General features: G+C 47.1%; 1 protein-coding gene across 1 annotated transcript in view; it reads left to right on the top strand.

The window, feature by feature from the left end:
- Positions 1-19,735, top strand: part of LOC144756224 (complement C4-like) — a 1,111,910-nt gene that overhangs the window by 826,225 nt on the left and 265,950 nt on the right. Inside the window, exon 31 of the mRNA XM_078645841.1 lies at positions 2,957-3,016. Coding sequence (XP_078501967.1) covers positions 2,957-3,016 — 60 coding nt within the window. The remainder of the gene's footprint in view (positions 1-2,956; positions 3,017-19,735) is intronic.

Raw genomic sequence — 19,735 nt, forward strand, 5'->3', positions numbered from 1 at the left:
AATGAACTCTATCCACTTGTGAGCGCCCTCCGACCCAGCCCCCATCAACTCTTCAGCCTCAGAAGAGACAAGATCAGCCACCAGCTCACCACCATCCTCAACGCCTCCATCGCCACAACCACCTTTCCCGATGCCTGGAAAGACTCAGAGGTCAGACCCCTCCTCCTCAAGAAACTCCCGTAGACCCCAGATATCTCCAGAACAAACCCTTCTACTCCTGTTTCCCACCAACGTCCTGGAGAAGGCAATCAACCTCCAATTCATTGAACACCTGGAGAGAAACAACCTGCTGGATCCCTCTCAATCAGGATCAACCACAGGACTGAGATGGCCTTGATCGACGCGACAGACAACATGCACAGACGACAGAGGAGAATCGTCCGCCTTGATCCTTCTTGACCTCTCTGCAGCCTTCGACACCATCTCCCTTCATACACTCATCAAACGTCAACACCAGATTGGAATCAAAGAGGATGGTCTCAGATGGAGGGCATTATTCCTCCAGAGGTGCACCCAGAGAATCCAAGTACCTCTCTTTACCCAAGAGCACCATCTGCGGCATCCCTCAAGGTTCGTCCCTTAGTCCAACCCTCTTCAACATCTACATGACACCGCAGCAGACATTGTCAGTATTGCCAACATCATCCCTATGCTGTCGACGCCCAGCTCATCCTCTTGCTCTCAGCAGACCCCTCCACAAAGTCCATCTTCCATGACTGCATAAAGACCGTCTCAGCCTAAATGAAGGACAACTGCCTGTAGCTCAACGCGGACAAAACCGAAGTGCTGATTTTCAACAGCCACACCTCCCTCAGGAATGACTGCTGGTGGCCATCGGGACTCGGACCCATCCCCACACCATAAGAACACGCCCGCAACATCGGCATCATTCTGGGCATCAAACTCTCATTAAAACGACCGATCAACGGCGTCTCCTCAGCCTGCTTCCAGACTCTCATCATGCTACACAGAATCTACAAATGACTCCGCATCAGCACCAGAAAAACAGTGATGCTGGCCCTCATCACCAGCTTTTTGGATTATGGAAACACACTCTATGCAGGCACCACCAGCGAACTCATGAGAAGACTTCAGACGATACAGAAAGCAGCTGCCAGACTGATCCTCAAGGAACCACATCACCCAGCATCTGGAAGACCTCCACTAGCTCCCCATCCAGGAAAGATGCCTTTTCAAACTTCTGACCCACACCTACATAGTCCTTAACGACCAAGAACCTGCATACATGAACCACAGCTTTAACTTCCACCAACTTTTCAGGAACCTCCGTTCCACACACGCCATCCTTACACACACACACACACCGTGCATCCGGCTATGCCGCAGCGGAGGACCCACCTTCTCCCACCTTGCTGTTAAGTCCCGGGACGCCCTCCCCCTACACCTCTGAACAACACCCTCGCTGATAGACTGCAGAAAGGAAGCTCTAAACCTGGCTCTTCGACTGAAACTCGCAGCCCAGTACCTGGATACCCTCATGGGTGATAAGCTGCACTGTACAAGTAATGTATGATTGATATGATATGATTGGGTATGAATTTGTTTTTTACAGTGGTCATTTGTAATAGTCTAAAAACATGTACATTGGTGCACATTATGAATGCATATTTTCTTGAATGACTTTGATGGTTCTCTTCTTGATTTAGATGCGTGTGGCTTTTTAAAAAGTTTTATCTAAGTAAATGATTCTTTAATATGTTTTCAGGATGGGCTAGCTATTATTTTGAGCGCTTATGACTATTGAGGAGGATCCCCTGGAAGAGAAGGAAATGGTACTCACCTGTATTCCTAGTTATCTTCCAGGCGTATCCTCATAAAAGTCATAAGAAACCCTCCTACCTAACCACACAGGAACTATTACAGCTCTCAACAATTTCTTCATCTAAGATCCCTAATTGCTGTAAAAATGACCTGATCTAACTGTCACCTGTGAAAGGGTGATGGCTCCCCAGCGGAAGAAGCAGAAGAAAGTAAAAAATAAAATGATAATAACATATTGGTATTAGCATTTTATTTTGTTCCCCTGCTATTACTATTTGTGGGATCCCCCCAGTTCTCTGCAAACTGGAGGAATATTACAATCACCTTTTAAATGTTTTTTTAATACTTACCTAGAGTGTAGGTAATACAAGGAAATTATGATTAGATTGTGTAAAACATTAGCACTGGTGAATGTTTTTTAAGGGCTAGGAAGAACACTTTTGGGTATTTCTACTAATTTATAATCAAGTTCTCTCATACCTCCCTTTAGTCAGCAAGAGTGAATGTAGAGATTATGTTCCAAGGTCATAGGCAGAGCATTCAGTTTCATATTACTTTAGAAGGGTAAAGGGATCAGATGTCTTAGGTCATAAAAAAAATACAAAATAATTGCAGTTTGGTGCTATAGAAAATGAATAAATGAGTGATAAATGGTTGTTCAGGGACGTGGGGCATGCTGTCACTCGTGGCCTTTTCCCATGAGGCATCCAGCAGATGGTTAAGGGTATTTGGGGGATAACACACTTGCTTATGCGACCTGGACTCCAGCAATAATCTGCAGGTCCTGGCTCACATAGAGAAGGTTCTAGGGAGGGCGATCAGTGCTAGTGTTTTAGTCATGCAAAAAGTTATACATGTCTTAAAAGGATGCACAAGAAGACCCTTTGGTGGCAGAGTGGCTGTTGTGCAGAGCTAGCAGGTCATATTTTTGAATCTAAACAACGATTACTTTGAATTTCATCCTTCAGAAGTACATAATTTGAGTACCATGGTTTGGGTAACATAACACTTATTGTTAAAGCAGTAAGAGAAGTTACTTTGTGTGGTTTGCTGCATATATACTAAATATCACATGGGCAAATTCTCTAAATGTGAGCTTTTGATATCTAAGTAAAATCACAACACAACAATGATTTCTAATTTCTATTCTGAATATTTCTTTTCCTTGACCTAGTTTTCTCTCGGAAACGATTTGCATGTGGACATCCAAGGGAAAGGCAAAGCAACCCTGACGGTGAGTAGTAATGTGTATCTAAGGCTCTGGCTTAGCTTTACAAGGTTTGTTTTTACACCCACGGGTGTCACAAGTGAACTTAGTTCAATAGAACAGTGATTGAATGTGAAAAGCAGGTTGTTGTAGCCCCACACACTCAATACATAGTTGTAGTGGCATCTGTCTTTTAGATTACTAACGGTTTCTAAACAGGCATCCATGGATGCAGTGGCAATTCAGAAGCCTAATTATGTTCTTTATGATATCACACACAAACACTGTGCTAAAAATACACTTTAAGAATACATTTCAAAAGGCTCATCTTGTTGCCTAGCACACGTAAAAAAATTTACAAAATAATATTAAAATCACACAAATGCATGCTGTGAACAAATAGAATGAAATAAACATTTCTACCAAAGTTAAAATGTCATCTAGCAATCTAACCCCCTAAAACCTACTTAAATGTGCTATACTAGGAGAGCTGGAATAATGTAATGTGCATCTAGAGTTTCTTAAGGAGAATCGACGCACTGAACAGAAGTTTACAGCTAAACGCTGTAGTCATCAGCAGTCGAGAGCAAGTGTTTCCTCGAAAGGAAGACATGCATCAACCATGGCTCCTCTTTCTTCAGACTTGGATTGGCATCAGCTTTCAGAGTAGAATGGAATACTAAAGAAATAATGCCTTGTATTAACATGTAAAGAGGGAATTGTTACAAACTGAAAACATTATTTCTTCCACTTGTTTGATGCTCAATAACATGTATGTGGATTTGGATCTGATACAGATTTTTTGCCGCAGATTCTTCACCTTGGAATATTCCCCAGGCATCAGACTGGATCTGGAAATTTGTGAGCATCCCCATTGTGAAGTGGTAGGAAGGGTTGTATGACTTTGCGGCTTTGGCATCATCATCACCAGAAGTGACGTGCGCAGTGCCTATGTAGACAGCACCCCAGCGTGCTGAACTCTGTTCCTTCTTTTCCACACCGTAACACGGATCGATTGAGCTCCCCTCAGTAATTTCTTTCACCTAGATTTTATGCCATGCTTTGCTTTTGGGTGTAATGGGTATTGAGCCTGCACTTGAAGTTCACTGCATAAGGGATTATCTTGTGCAGTGTTTACCCCACCCCACTTGGTTTCTCTATGAGGTCGGTGCCTGTTTAACATCCCATTCACTGGTGTGAATTTCCTTGATATCTTCAGGTACTATTTGAGAAAAAGTTACCCTAATTACTGTAGGAGAGTAGGGTCTGCTTCCTATGGTTACCTCCACTTTTTGCTGTGCTTCACTGGTTTTTCGACTTTAGTATGGCTGTGGCCCTGCTAATCAGGCCCTAGCAATGTCACTACCAAACATAGGGGTCCATTAGGATTGCGGTTAGGAAAAACCGCAGCAGAGCCTTCAAAGACCCCCCGCCAGATTAGGATGGCTGGGGGGTCAGGAAGACCGTCCGCCGCTTTTCGGCCGCGGTCGCCTTCCGACCGCGGCGGAAAAGCTCTAACATGTCTGGCGGTGTCTATCAGACACCACCTGGCATATTAGGATGTCTGCACGTCTATGCTTTTCCGCGGCGGCTTTTCCGCCGTGGAAAAGCATACGGACCTTCTCCTTGGGGGGCCCGTTGCGGGCCCCCTGGGTGAAGGGGGGGTGGGAGGTGCACATGGGGGGTGCATGCACCCCCCATGCGGTGCCTGCCGCTTTGTGCATGTAAATGCAATGCATGCGTTTTTAACATTGCGGCTGGTGCAATGTTAAATATAGAGGATGTGACCCCCAGGGTGGCGGTCACATCCTAATTGCACAGGAGGGAACGCCGCAGCACATGCGGACATTCCCTCCTACTCAGGGCTCGTGGACGGACGTGCCCCATAGCTTGGCAGTTGTTAATTTCTCCTGGGGAGGGGTAACTGGCCTTAAGAAGGTTGTTGTTAGTTCGCAAGTCCCTGTCGAATGTTTGCTTGACAATGACCTAGAGACTACAGCATGTTCTGAAATGGATTTTAGGACTCATGCAGAAATGTTAGGAATCTCAGCACATGTCCTTGCAGTGACTAGGTCACAGGTCAAAAAGTCTAACACTGAACAGGCACTGGATTCTGTAATAATGGACCAGTTGCCTCCCAGGAAAAGGAGCAGTAGGGTTAAGGCAGTGCCTTCCCCCCTGCCTCAGAGTGAGGATCAGCCTTATGAGGAAGCTGATTGTGAGCCTGAAGAAGGAACTGTCCTAGAAGAACTTGAACCTGATCAGGTTGACTTTCTTGGGACAGGGGGCCCTTCCAGGGCAGATCTGAGGCATTCGCAGTTGGACTGCCCTTCTCTTGAACCCTTTAGACAGCAAGCTACTGCTGAGGCTGCTGGGAATGCTAGTGGCACCCATAAAGTTTATTGGGATGAAGGGCTCCTGTATTCAGAGGGTGGAGACCCCAGGCCTGGTGCTTCCAGGAGGTTGGTCATACCTTTGGCATTCAGAGGCTTCCTTTTGACACTAGCCCATGATATTCCTCTTGCAGGACATCTTGACCAGAACAAGACTTGGGACAGGCTTTTCCCTCACTTTCACTGGCCCCACATGTCAGAAGACACAAAGGAGTGTTGTCGCTCATGTGTAACCTGCCAAGCCAGTGGCAAAGCAGGTGGCACTACAAAGGCCCCCCTTATACCACTACCTGTGGTGGGGGTTCTCTTTGAAAGAGTGGGGATTGATATTGTTGGACCAATGGATCCTCAGATAGCCTCTGGGCACAGGTTTATCCTGGTGGTAGTGGATCATGCCACCAGGGACCCAGAGGCTATACCCCTTAGGACCACTAAAGCACCTGTTGTGGCAAGGGCCCTCTTGGGAGTTCTCAAGGGTGGGTTTCCCTAAGGAGGTTGTATCAGACAGAGGTGCACACTTTATGTCTAGTTACTTAACTGCAATGTGGAAGGAGTGTGAAGTGAACTACAAGTTCACCACAACCTATCACCCACAGCGCAATGGTCTAGTTGAAAGATTTAACAAGACCTTAAAGTGTATGATTAATGGTCTCCCAGAAAAGGTCAGGCAGAGATGGGATATCCTGCTACCCTGCCTTTTGTTTGCATACAGGGAGGTTCCTCAGAAGGGGGTTGGCTACAGCCCATTTAAACTTCTGTTTGGGCACCCTGTCAGAGGCCCACTTTGTCTAGTGAAGAAGGGATGGGAGTTATCTCTCAAACCCCGGAAACATGACATTGTGGACTAGGTACTTGGTCTCCGCTCCAGGATGGCTGAGTGCATGAAAAAGGCATCCAAAAACCTTGAGGCTAGCCAGGAATTACAGAAAGCCTGTCATGACCAAAAGGCTGTACTGACTGTTTACCAGCCAGGACAGAAAGTGTGGGTGTTGGAGTCAGTGGCCCCAGCAGCTCTCCAAGACAAGTGGAGTGGACCCAACACCAGTGTTGATCAGAAGGGAGAGGTTACCTATTTGGTAGATGTTGGAACTCCCAGGAGTCCCCATAGGATGCTTCATGTCAACAGACTGAAGCCATATGTTGACAGGGCAGACATGGGCTTGCTCATGGCTACTGATGAAGGGCAGGAGGAAAAGAGTGACCCTCTCCCAGACCTGCTCTCTCAGAACCCTGATGATGGGTCAGTTGATGGTGTAGCCTTGGCAGGCAGCCTCACTGACCAGCAGCAAACTGACTGCAGACAAGTTCTGCAACAATACAGACATATGTTTTCACTGACTCCAAGTCAGAATACCTGGTGCACTCATGAGGTGGACACTGGAGACAGTCTGCCTGTTACAAATACGATTTACAGGCAACCTGATCATGTCAGGGACTGTATCAGGACTGAAGTCTAGAAGACGTTAGAATTGGGAGTGATTGTACCTTCAAGTTAGCCCTTGGGCTAGTCCAGTAATCCTAGTGCTAAAACCTCACACCCAGGCTGGTAAGAGAGAGATGAGGTTTTGTGTAGACTACAGAGGTCTCAATGCTGTCACTAAGACAGATGCCCATCCAATACCCAGAGCAGATGAGCACATAGATAAGTTGGCATCTGCCAAATTTCTGAGCACATTTGATCTGACATCTGGCTACTGGCATATCAGCCTAGCTGATGATGCCAAGCCTAAGACAGCATTTGCAACCCCTAGTGGGCATTATCCGTTTGTGGTGATGCCCTTTGATCTGAAAAATGCACCTGCCACATTTCAAAGGTTGGTGGATAAAGCCCTCACAGGACTGGATGACTACTGTGCAGTTTATCTGGATGATATTGCTGTCTTTAGCTCCACCTGGGAAGATCACCTGATCCACCTGAAAAATGTTTTGGAGGCCCTGCAAAAAGCAGGCCTAACTATCAAGGCTACTAAGTGCCAGATAGAGCAGAGTCAGGTTGTGTACCTAGGGCACCTTGTAGGTGGAGGCCAGGTTCAACCATTGCAGAGCAAAATCCAGACTATAATGAATTGGGTTGCTCAAACCACCCAGACTCAGGTCAGAGCTTTCTTGGGCCTGACTGGGTACTATAGGAGATTTGTCCAGGGGTATGGTTCCATAGTGACACCCCTGAATGACTAAACTTCTAAAAGTATGCCTAAAAAAGTCCAGTGGACAGTCAGCTGTCAAAAGGCATTTGATGACCTGAAGCAGGCCATGTGCAATGCACCAATTCTGCAAAGTCCTAACTACTCCAAAGAATTCATTGTTCAAACAGATGCTTCTGAGTTGGGGTAGGGGCTGTGCTATCACAATTGAATGAAGAAGGTCAGGACCAGCCAGTATCTTTTATTAGCAGAAGACTGACCCCTAGAGAAAACGTTGGTCTGCTATTGAGAGGGAGGCCTTTGCTGTGGTTTGGGCTCTGAAGAAGCTGAGGCCATACTTGTTTGCTACTGACTTCACACAGACCATAAGCCCCTCTTATGGCTAAAACAGATAAAGGGTGAAAATCCCAAACTACTCAGGTGGTCCATTTCCCTATAGGGGATGGACTATACAGTGGAACATAGACCTGGGAGTAACCATGCCAATGCAGATGGACTCTCCAGATATTTCCACTTAGAACATGAAGACTCAACTGGTCAAGGTTAGTGTAATGTCCCTGCTTTGGGGGGTTGGGGGGTTTATGTAGGAGAGTAGGGTCTGCTTCCTATGGTTACCCCCACTTTGTGCTGTGCTTCACTGGTTTTTCAACTTTAGCATGGCTGTGGCCCTGCTAATCAGGCCCACAGCCTAGCTGTTCTCTCTCTAAATTAATACCATGTACTTTAGGTGCATACCAGATTGGTTACAGAGGCACCCTTGTGAGCCTCTGTATATGGTACCTTAGGTACCTAGGGCAAAGGGACCCCAGAGGCCTACCAGGGGCTGCATCATGTATTGTGCCACCCCTGGTTAGCCTTCCAAACTGACACCTCAGGGCTGCACTTGCAGCCTGGTTAAGGTGGTGTAAGCACACCTTACTTAGATATAGTATAGCTATATCTACCTTATATATATATATATATACACACATAGTAACCTATAAGTCACTCCTATGGCAGGCCTTGACAATCCTGGAGGCAGAGTGCCTGGTTTTGTGTAAGAGGGTGCCCTAGTATGAGCTGAGCCCCTCTGCAGCTTTCGGAACCATTTCCTTATATCTGTTCTATGATATAGCCATACCATATACTCTTAAGTGCATTATAATCCTCGCGGTTAATGCTAACTTTGGTTTGGCTTTATCAAAACATGTTGTGTAAGGTGTCAAACACTTTGGAATACTACCCCTCACCAGTTCTGGCGGCGGGGGTAGCATTCCACCCTTCTAGAGGGAGAAGACATGTAGTTACTGGTAAACCCGGTTAAAGTTAAACAGAGCCCCAGCATCACAAAAGGGATGCTGCTGCTACAGACACGAGTCTACCCTCCTGCTGCTGGACGAATCTTCGGTAGGGAAGGCCTGGATAATAGGTTTCCTGTCCAGGGAGGTTCATACACATCAGACTAATGACATGTAAACAACTAGCGACTTTAGTTCTAATTATAACCTGGGCACACATAGCGCCTAATGCCTTGTTGTGCCACTTCTGCACGCTGTAAATAACTGGCGCTTTTCTTAATTCCTGTTGTAGCGATTTAAAAATGTACATTTTAAAAAACAAAATCGAATAAAGACCCCTGTAAAACAAGCATTAAAAATGCATTAGGTCTAGCCTTTGATTAAGTTAAAGCCATTTGCTTTGCTATAGAATACTATTAGCAAAGCAAATGGCTTTAACTTAATCAAAGGCGAGACCTATTGCATTTTCAATGCTTGTTTTTTCGTGTCGCCCGGTGAACGGTACGACAGATAAGTGAATCTTTTGTTTTATTACGTTTGTTAAATGCATTTTGTATGTTCTTACTGGATAGCGCATCACATTGCGACAGTTACAGAGCAGCACTCTCAAGGCTCAGCTCTTGTGGTGCTGGGATAGGGAAAAGTCTTGGTATGGGGAGCTAGTCTTGCGAATTTCAGCCTGTGGTGGTGCTCCCACTCTGGTCATGTGCTGTTCCTGTGCAAGCGACCAGATGTTTGATTGCCTCATTAGGTCTCACGTAGCGTTCCAGCACATGCGCTGGCATCGCTTTGCGAGGCATGGTGTATATACTTTATTAGGGAAGCTCCGCCCATTTTTTTATTTGGCTAACAGCCTAAATGGAGCCTCTTGATTGGTTCCCGTCTTCTTCGTCCCTCCTCCTGACAACCATGGCGTAATTTTTACGCTTCCAACGCTATTGGCCCCTTTACTAAACAGTATTTTTCCCCTGTGTCCACCCTCCCCGCCCCCTCACGCAGTCCGTGATTCTTCGCCAATCCTTTACCCCACTCTCTCTCGTTCGTGTCTTTTTTAACGGCCGCACTCCCATTTCCAATACAGTACGTCTCGCGTAAATGCGAGTCGTATTGCATTGCAAATGCTTGTTTAAAATAGTGTGCATTAACATGCGCGCGCTGCCTTAAATTCTACACATGCACCAAAAGTCGTGGCTCACGCGGAAGCTGCCTGCAGCCCTGTTGCTCGTTTTGCTTTCCTGCCCCCGGGCGCCACTCTAAACATTCAGCATTATCAACACGGGCTCCATATTTTAAAAAGCGCCAGCTTCCTTTTGTTTCTGCCGCTCCTCGCCACTCGCGGGTGCACAAGGCTGCCTCCAGACACTGTCCTTTAATCTCCCCTCGAGGCATGGCTGCTTATCGTCGGTATAACTGCTGCTCCCCAGCATCGGTGGCTGCTCATTTTCCGTATGCCTCCTCTCTTGTCCTCTTTCACTGAGCAGTACCGATATCCCCGGGGCTGCAGTAAACTCCTGTGTCCCTTCCAGGAGCTGATAGCACTGGAGCCCGCAGGAGGATTGCTGGAATGCAACTTGTTGAGGCGTCTCATGCGTGCCATTGACATCTGCTCTTCCTGCTTTCCATGTTCACCTCCTCTGGCCCATGTCCGGGTTGGTGCCTGAAGGCGCTTGCACTCAGCCACTCCCGGAGGACCTGCAGCCGCCTGCCAGGTCAAACTGCCCATGTCCTGCATCAAAATTCTAATAAAGGACAATCCTGATGTGACTCTGGCTAGCCAGGAGGCTCTGCTGCTAACTGCTCGGGCCACGGCGAGTGCAAGATGGGGGTTCAGCCTATGCAGAGGAATACATAGGAGTGGAGTAAGGGGAGTCAGGAGTGAGTGGTGAGTGTCGTCTGTACAATCCGTAAAAAAATTTTAAAACAGCAGCCCAGCTCATGTTCGGAACAATGTACAAACATCCAGGTGGACCTCTTGCTTTCAAGTTTCCTCTGTGTGTATAAACACCCTATCTGGAGAAGCGTGGCTCAGTGGTTAGAGGCGGCAGACCCGGAAGCTGAGATCGGCCGTGGACCAGGGTTCGATTCCCCGCCTCGGCGGGTCTCGGGCTCAAAAATTCCACGGACTCGACAATTCTCGCTCCGGTGCCTACTCGACTCACGGGGTCACACTCTGCGACTCTGGGCAATAGCTTGCTTAATCTCCACTACGGCCCCTCGCGGCGGGATGCCTGGCTTTCACCTTGTGGATACCCTGCCGGGGTATCTCACAGGGGAATACCAGGACGGGTTCCCTAAGCAAGCGCCTTGATGCCTTCGGGTGATACGTGCGCTATATAAGTCGCAATACATTTACATTTACATCTGATGTATGTGGTCATCTTCCTCCAACCAACCCTTTGTTGCTGCACAGGAATTGTAGTGTTGCACATGTTTACATCCAAAACAGCAGGGTGTCTGCACTCTGCACTCCGTTACTAAGCACAAGCTGTGGTGTTGCATATGCTTGTTTTCTCCTGCCCCCTTCCTTGTCCCTCCTCCTCTCCCCTTCCTGGGTTTGTGATAGGAGCAGCGCGCTGGTCTCATTAGAAAACTCACAACGTCTTTGGGAAACTTGGCCCATCTACCCTCGTATACCGGCTTCCTTCCCTCCGGTCTTTTTTGTCTGGCTCCAGCATCACGAGTAGCAAGAGTTGATAGCCAGGCAACTGCATTGTTACTATGGAACATGTGAAGGAAACCAGCAAGAGTAACAATTCTGAGCCTCCAAGTGATGAGGAGGTATAACAGATCTCTAGAGGGAATCTGCAGCTATTAAGCAGTCGACTCTGCTTTGAGAGAACCAGCTGTAAAAAGGGCTAGGGCAGACTTGGATTAGCGGCAGGAGTCTGACCACAAAAAGAGCTACATTCAAGGTGCTCAATTGCAGAAAGTGTCGTATATTCGCAATGTGTTGGAATTTAAACAGACACAGCAGAAGCGACCTATTCGCACCTCTGTCCTGCTTTCCTCGAACACGTCTTAACAACTCGCATAAATGGTACAACCCTGCCCTGAAACAGCAACACCTTGAGCTGCGCCAATTGGAGCGTAGATGGTGGCGCAATTATCTCAGCTCTGACAGGGAAGCGTATGTGTCCGCACGGAAAGCTTATAAAAAAGCCATCATTACAGTTAAGTCTGCTTTCATCTCTGACAGAATCCTAACAGCCCCCAACAAATCTAAAGAGATCTTTAAGGTCCTCGGCGAATTAACATCAGACGCCAGGACACTTCCGAATCTGCCTCCTTCCCCAGAGTCATGCAGTGCTTTAAATGCCTTCTTCATAGACAAGATTATCACAATTAAAGATTCCATCCCTCATTCCTTTCCCCCAGCCACAACAGTACCCTCCCCTGTCAATACCTCCACCATGTCCCGGTTCCCTACACTAAACCCGGAATCTCTCGCCAAGCTGTCTAGCCGCGTGAAATCTGGTTCCCCCAAGGACTGCTGCCCCCCTTCTGTGCTCCGCGATATTTGTCATACTCTTCCACATTGCATTCTTCCTTTACTCAATTCCTCCCTCGCCTCCGGTATAGTCCCCAGGTCATTCAAGGAGGCCGTATTGGTGCCCCTGCTGAAGAAACCCGGCGCTGATCCAGCGGTTCTGGCTAACTACCGCCCCATCTCCCTCCTGCCCTTTCTGTCTAAGATCTTGGAGGCTCATGTCAGGACCTGCCTCTCGCAATTCATCGAGGAGTCCAACTTCCTGGCGACCAACCAAGCCGGCTTTAGACCAGCCCACTCCACCGAGGCTGTGATTCTTGCCGTGCTGGACAACCTCAGAAGCAATGCTGACAGAGGACTACCCCAGGCACTAGTCCTACTTGACCTCTCGGCGGCATTCGACACGGTGGACCATAACATCTTAATCCATCGTGTCGGGTCCGCCGGTGTCTGTGGGGCCGCCCTGTCCTGGATCAAATCTTTTCTAGAGGAGAGGTCTCAGGCAGTTAGCCTGGGTCCTTTCAGCGCCATCAGTGTCTCGTCATCTTGCGGGGTCCCTCAAGGCTCCTCCCCGTCACCTCTCCTTTTTAATTTGTATCTCCAACCTCTCCTTCACTCTTTAGGTAGGTGGGACGTCACCGTGTTTAATTACGCAGATGATTTGCAAATTATTTTCCCCCTCACCTCCCCTGATGCTGTTACCAACTTTCGGACGGCCATGACACACATCCAGCACTGGATGAATCAAAACCAGCTAAAGCTCAATCCAGGCAAGACTGAGCTCCTACTTCCTGGGAGAAGTGCCACTCATTGGGGCCCTCAGTACTGGCCCACTGAGCTCGGTACACCTCCCTCTCCTGCTGGCTGTGTAAAGAGCCTTGGGGTCGTCATTGACTCCGGGCTCACTCTTAAGGCCCAGGTGAGTGCCGTAACATCCTCCTGTATGTTCCAGCTATACAGGATATGGAAAGTCGCCCACCTCCTGACTCCCGAAGCCTTGTTGCAAGTCTTAATTGCCTTGGTGATGTCTCGGCTGGACTTTTCAAACTCGATATATCACGGCCTTCCCAAATCTCAGCTGTCTAGGCTACATATCGTCCAGAACCAGGCTGCTAGGCTTGCTTTTAAAATTCCCAGATGGCAGTCGGCCAAACCCCTATTACGTCAACTCCACTGGCTACCAGTCAGTGAAAGAATAGTCTTTAAGGTCCACTGCCTGGTTTTCAAGGCTCTTACTGGTTCCTCTCCTGCTTTTCTTAAATCCCTCATCACTCCTTATTGTCCCTCTCGCACCCTGAGGTCTACCCACCTCCAGCTCTTAGTTGTCCCCCGCTTTAAACTGACTAGATCTGGGGGTCGCAGTTTCTCTTGTCTGGCCCCTAAACTCTGGAATTCGCTTCCACTTTCACTTAAGTCTTCCTGTTCCCTTCTCTCTTTCAGGAAATCCCTAAAAACATTACTTTTCTCCCATCTGCACTAACTCCCTCTTTCCCAATCTTAGGATCCGATTAGCGCCAGGAAACTTACGGTGACAGTGCGCTCAAGAAATGTCTTATAACATAACATAACATAACAGAAGCCAGAGGAGCTTTATACACAGTATAGCTCCTCTCCAGGTGACAACCTTCCTTTCCATGATGTCTTTAGAGACATTGTCATGAACTAATGGAAAGACATCGATATATCCTATATTCCTCGTTTTTTGGGAAAAGATATCCAATTGACTGCTTTGAGGAACAGTACCCACATATTCCAAAAATCAGTGCTCTCCAGTCATATTTAAATGGGTTTCATCTGGTCATCAGAATAGACAGTCAGGTAGCAAGCTGTTACCCGAATAACCAGGGAGGCAGAAGGAGTTGGGGACTTAAAGACCTGGCCACTAAAACCTTTTCCTGGTCAAAAGATCATCTGTTGGCAGTGAAGACAGGTCACATTCAGAGGAAGGTGGATTTTCAGGCACTTCCTTTGAGTCGCAGTTTGCCTTCCATTTCTCTCTCTCACTTCTTACAATAGATATGTGTTTGGTTTGGGCCCCAAAGGATAGACATATTTGCCTTCCAGATGCAATGCTCCCTCTCTTTTTCTCAGATGTTTGGTGTCCTCAGCTTTTGCAATCAATATTGTGGCCTCAACATGTATTGTATACTTTCCCTCCATTCCTCCTCCTCTCAAAGGTGCTGCAGAAGATTCAGGAGGAGAAGCTTCAGGTGATGTTAGTGGCTCCATTTCGGCCATGACGTCGATGGAATAGCTTGAACTTGGAGATAGCAGTAGGAGTTCAGTTTCACCTCCCTCTCGCCTATCCCTCCCCCCTTCAGTTTTCCACCAACGACGTTCAGGTTCTCAAGAGACTGAACTTGCCAGCTTGGAAATGGAGAGGTTAGGTTTGGAAAAGTTGAGGTCCTCACTTCCGGTGGCCACAGATATACAAAACTCCAGAAGATCATCTACATTGAAATCTTACAAGTAACATTGGAGTTCTTTTAAATCTTGGTGTTCTGAGAAATCGGTGGCCCCAGATTCCATGAAGGTTTTGAGCAGGACTTAGCTCCTACCGCCAGTGCTTAGTGGTTAGCAATCTAGGCGTTCAGAATCCTATCTCAGTATTTCCCATGATTCTTACATTAGTGGATCTCCTTCTTAAGAGTTTTAGACTCAGGAAGCAGGCCATTCACAAATCTGGGTTCAACCTGTGGTTTGGTGAGAGTGATTAATGGGCCTTCAGTTGACTCCACTTGAACCACAGGAAGATGCTAGTTTCCAGCACTTATCTTCTTACCTATTACTTCTGCCAGAAGACCGATGGAGTTATCTGGCCTTTTGATTACGTTCCCTTCTTTGCGGTTTTTTCCATACAGGGGTGTACTTCTGGTAGATCCCAAACTCATTCTTAAGTGTAGTTGAGATATCCTTTTTCTAAGGAGGAGTGCCTCAGTTTTTCCATCTTCTTCGAGATCAGAATTTGTTAATATAATCCCAAAGACAACACCTTTCAATCTGTCTAATTCCTAGTTTGTTTCATGTGGAGCAGTCAACAAATGAAAAAAGGTGTCTGCTCCTACTTTAAGTAGGTGGGTGAAAGGGTTTTTTACTCAGGGTTACAGGTCTTATCAGTGTGACCCCTTCTCAGGATGACCAAGGCAGGTCAGCAAGGGTGATATCAGCTTCCTGGGCTGAGGCGGGTGGTGATTCGGTTCTTGAGAGTTGTAGGAAGAAACCTGGGCACATCCTCAGACATTTATTTCTAATTATTGAATGGGTTTATCTAATTCCAGAGTCTAGAAATGTGTTTATGTTGTTTTGGGTACTGTAATGGAGTAATTGTAAGAGTTAAGTAAAGTTTCTCACTGTGCCCTATAAGTTAGTTAGTGCATTTTATTGGCTTGGTATATCCTCGGATATGTTGAGACTGGGACAGGAAGGTCGGATGATGGGTAATGGACTACATAATCCAAGATGGCAGCCGTGGATGCAGAATGGAACTGGATTCCTTTGTCTCGTAGAAGAGGGAATTGACAGCTCAAGTCACTCTACCTCATCCATCACCACACTTGCAGTGAGTGGCTGACAAATAGGAGGTTCTTTCTGAGTTTTAAGGAACAATTCAGCGAGACTTGGAAAAACGTATCGCTATGGGTGCCAAACCCGCATTTACTGGGTGGAATTGAAAATATATGGTGCGGTATTACTTAACCTGTAATCAAGGCCTTAGTGGGTTTAGTGCGTCCAGTGGCATTTTCTGAGCACTCTCTAAGGGCCAGAGACATCACTTAAAATAATAAATAATGAATAGTACAAGAGAGTAATATTCTAAGTGAAGGTGTCTTATAGTCTTTCATGAGCATTATTGAGGGTGCCCATCCAGTTCCTTGTGGGGGCATTCATACTAATTCAAGGCTATCGCGTCACTGGCGGTGTCATGCGGCTTTGGTGACCACCATCAACTAGCATTAGGTGTTATTTAATAGTTCAAAAGGGCCATCTAGTTGCCGGAAGGAGCATGGTCTGTTTAATCTTTTTAATGGCCTGATAACGAACGAGTCGGGCAAAGAGTAATCTCAGCCAGATATAGCCCTCCTGACTCCGTGCTTCTTGGTTTTCCTGCACCTAAAACGTATGTTTACGGTCCAGATTGCGTTCGTGAATTTAGTCCCTTGCATTAAACTGGAGCAGTAACAGTTTAAAAGCGCAATGTAGTTCTTTGGAAAGGGGCACGTGTGTGGTCTCGGTTGCAAGGTGGGTAGAATCCTCCTCTGGAAGCCCCCATATCCCCCCATGCCTCGATAAAGCATATAGGAGGCCCCATTCTCTTCTCATTGGTTGGACCTGCACGGCTTCTGATCCTACGTCATCTGCACAGTGAAGCTTAGATCAAAGTCAGAAGCCTGCTGTACTGGTGCCTTGCACATGACTTGTCAGGGCACTTTAAGTCCCAGGCCCAATCCTGGGAGGAGTGCAGCCCAGGGGGCTCCCAGCGGGTTTTTTCGCACAGACATCTGTCCAGGGAAATCTTAAGGATTTCGGCAGCCATCGGCCAAGTATAATTTGGGGGTACCTATTCAGAACAGCTTTGACTTTATGATCCAGTTTCAGCTCTTTCATGCCCTCTTTGGCCAGGTTACTGACAGGGCACAGGCACACTCGTCAATATTTTAAATGTGTTTTTATCTGAAACTCAGGAATAGCGGTGGTTGTTTTCAGTATTACAATACCGCAGCAGCTGACTAATATTATTGCAAATAATATTTGTGACCTCTCCCATTTCTCATATGTGAAGTTCTGTTTTAATCTAAAATACTTTTTTTATGAATGTTATATTGTGTTGAAAAACAAGCATTTCTCTGCAACTTGTCTGAAATAGGCTCCCATAAATCTGCCACATTAAACATAAATTAAAGGAAAACGTTATTTAATATTTGAAACAATCTGTGAAAGAATTATTCAAGGGCATCAGAGAAAGACCCTGCTGAACAGAGATGGCTCTATCACGGTGCTCCTGAAAGGCTGATGCCCTGGGCCTGGGCCTATTTGCCCATGCCTTAACACGTCTCGGCCTCTGGCACAAGCTCACGGACACGGTAGCCATGTTGGTTATAAGATACATGTCGCATGTACTTCCCTTGGGGCAGGGTAGGTGATGTTTTCCACATGGTGCAGTCCCCTCGGTGTGTTACCCAATCGAGAAACACTACATTTCTACGCAACCATAACTAAACCAACAAGTTAAAACTTGAGGTTTGGGATACGAACATGAGTCATAGTTTTGCAGTACAGACTCTTTGACCTGGAGGTAAGGCAACACGTTCTATCTCCGATGATATTTGCTGTGATCTTTCCAGCCTACCTGGATCTGTGCCGTGAGGGACAGGCAGTGTGCTGAGGGATTGGCGATTACTTCGAGAGGATCCAACTCGGGTTCACTCATCAACGGTGTCCAGGATACTGGCTGTGCTGTGGCCCCTTCATCAGTTCCCAGGGTGGGCCATCTCATTGCCAATCTCTGCTTTGGTAAGCTGGAAAAATAAATATGTTCCTGGTGACCTCTTGTCCTTCGCACTGTGCGGTGACCATGGTTCCTTTCTGCCGGACTACGACCCACAGGTATTGTTCAAATGGGAGCTCGAAATTTGCTCTAGGGATACCAGTCCTTAATGTACACTGGATCTCCTGGCCGAATATCTGACTCTCGGACCCCTCAGTGGATGCTCCCCCTTTGATTGGTAGCATTCTTCTTCTGCAGTGTTTGGCGGTAGTCAATAGGGGGAGGTCACCACTGTGGACTATGGAGAATGGTATCCACTATCACTCAACCCATGATGGCACATCCTGGGGCTTGTATGAAGTGGAATGTGGTGTCTGGCAGGACTCCAGTAAATAGGCATATATGGCCCATTCAAGGGGTTGTTCGTTATAGCATGGGATATGCAAACTACTTTCTTAAACATCCGCATGAACCTCTCGCCCTCCCCATGGGCTTAGGACCACAGTGTGGTCACCTTCTTATGTTTAGTGTTCCAAGAGTGTACATATTTTGCAAATTCCTGGCTGAGAAAGGGTGGACCACTTTGTTTCCTGAATTCTTTCAATAACTCGTGTCTGGACATCATCTTCTTGAGTTCTGGCAGGGTCTCACTGGCTGTCTGAGAGGTCACAATTTCCACCTCAGGGTATTTGGTGTAATCATCTATTAGGACGAGGGTGTACCGCGCAATGGGGAGGCAGCCAAAATTGAGGCTGGCACATGTCCACAATTGTTGACGAGTATGTTGTGTAAGCAGAAGCACTGGTGGGTCAAGGGGACCAGCTACTTGGCACCATTATCACAAATGTATGGTAGTCTCTACCATCTCGTCCATGTGTGGGAACCATACCTTGCTTGGGAGGTGATTTTTGGTTTTCATCGCCCCATTAAGTCCGGTGTGTGTCAGATGCACCATGTGCTCTATGAGGCTGGCTAGTATGATTAGTCAGGGCCCTCGCTGTAGGTATCCTTTGGTGTTAGTCACTAGCTCTTGGCTTACCTGGTGGAGTGAGCCTAGTATCTTCTAGCCGCAGATTCCTTACCCTAGGATTATCCCCAGGCATCAGACTGGATAATCTTTGTGAGCAGTATCTGTACGCGTCGGTAGGTTGCGCTCTTCAGCTTTGCATAGCGTTGTCCTTGCTAGAAGTGATGTGTGTGTGGGTCTATAAAAGTGCCACCACAACATGCTGACCTCACTTCTTTTCTTTCCACGCCAGTCAGCGCAGATCCGGATGGAGCTACACTCAGTCTTTTTTTGACTGTCTCTTTTCAACTTTTTGTCAAAGTTTTTGAGACTGATCTCCTGGTGTGGGAGGTATTCAACAAGGAAGGCTGGATGTCACAAACAAATATTTGAGATGGACCCTCACCTTTTTTGTCTCTGGTGCCTTGAGATGAGGATTGGTCTGAGGAATTTGCGGATGTCAGTGGACTGGACACCTCACAAGATACTGCCCTGTTCTCTCCTCCTACCGTGACTATGGAGAAGGGAGCCTCCTTTGCTATGGTGTTTAGGAGGGGGGTCAAAGTCATGGATCTTCAGCTATGCTCTGTGCTTCAGCCGCTAGGCACCCCCAAAGAACCTCTTCTCTCTTTTAATGCTTGGGCCCTGATTCAAGCCCTGCACACAGGCTCCAGTGAACTGGATAATTGCCCGCCACCATTGCCCCCCTCCATGGTAATCCAATTTCCTCACCCAGCACTCTACCCTGCAGAGTTTAGTGCTCCAAGCCTCCACTTCCTGTGTAAATCCTGGCACATTCCATACCAGTACCACACCCCTGGATAGGGAATCCAAGAGGATGGACACATTAGGCAAGAAAATGTTTTATTTCACCAGCCTGGCACTGTGATCCATGAACACCACATGCCTTTTGGGCCGTTACACCCATTCACTTTGTGATCCTGTTGTGAAGGT

The sequence above is a fragment of the Lissotriton helveticus genome, chromosome 5_1, assembly GCF_964261635.1.
Source record: "Lissotriton helveticus chromosome 5_1, aLisHel1.1, whole genome shotgun sequence".
Classification (NCBI taxonomy): Eukaryota; Metazoa; Chordata; class Amphibia; order Caudata; family Salamandridae; genus Lissotriton; species Lissotriton helveticus.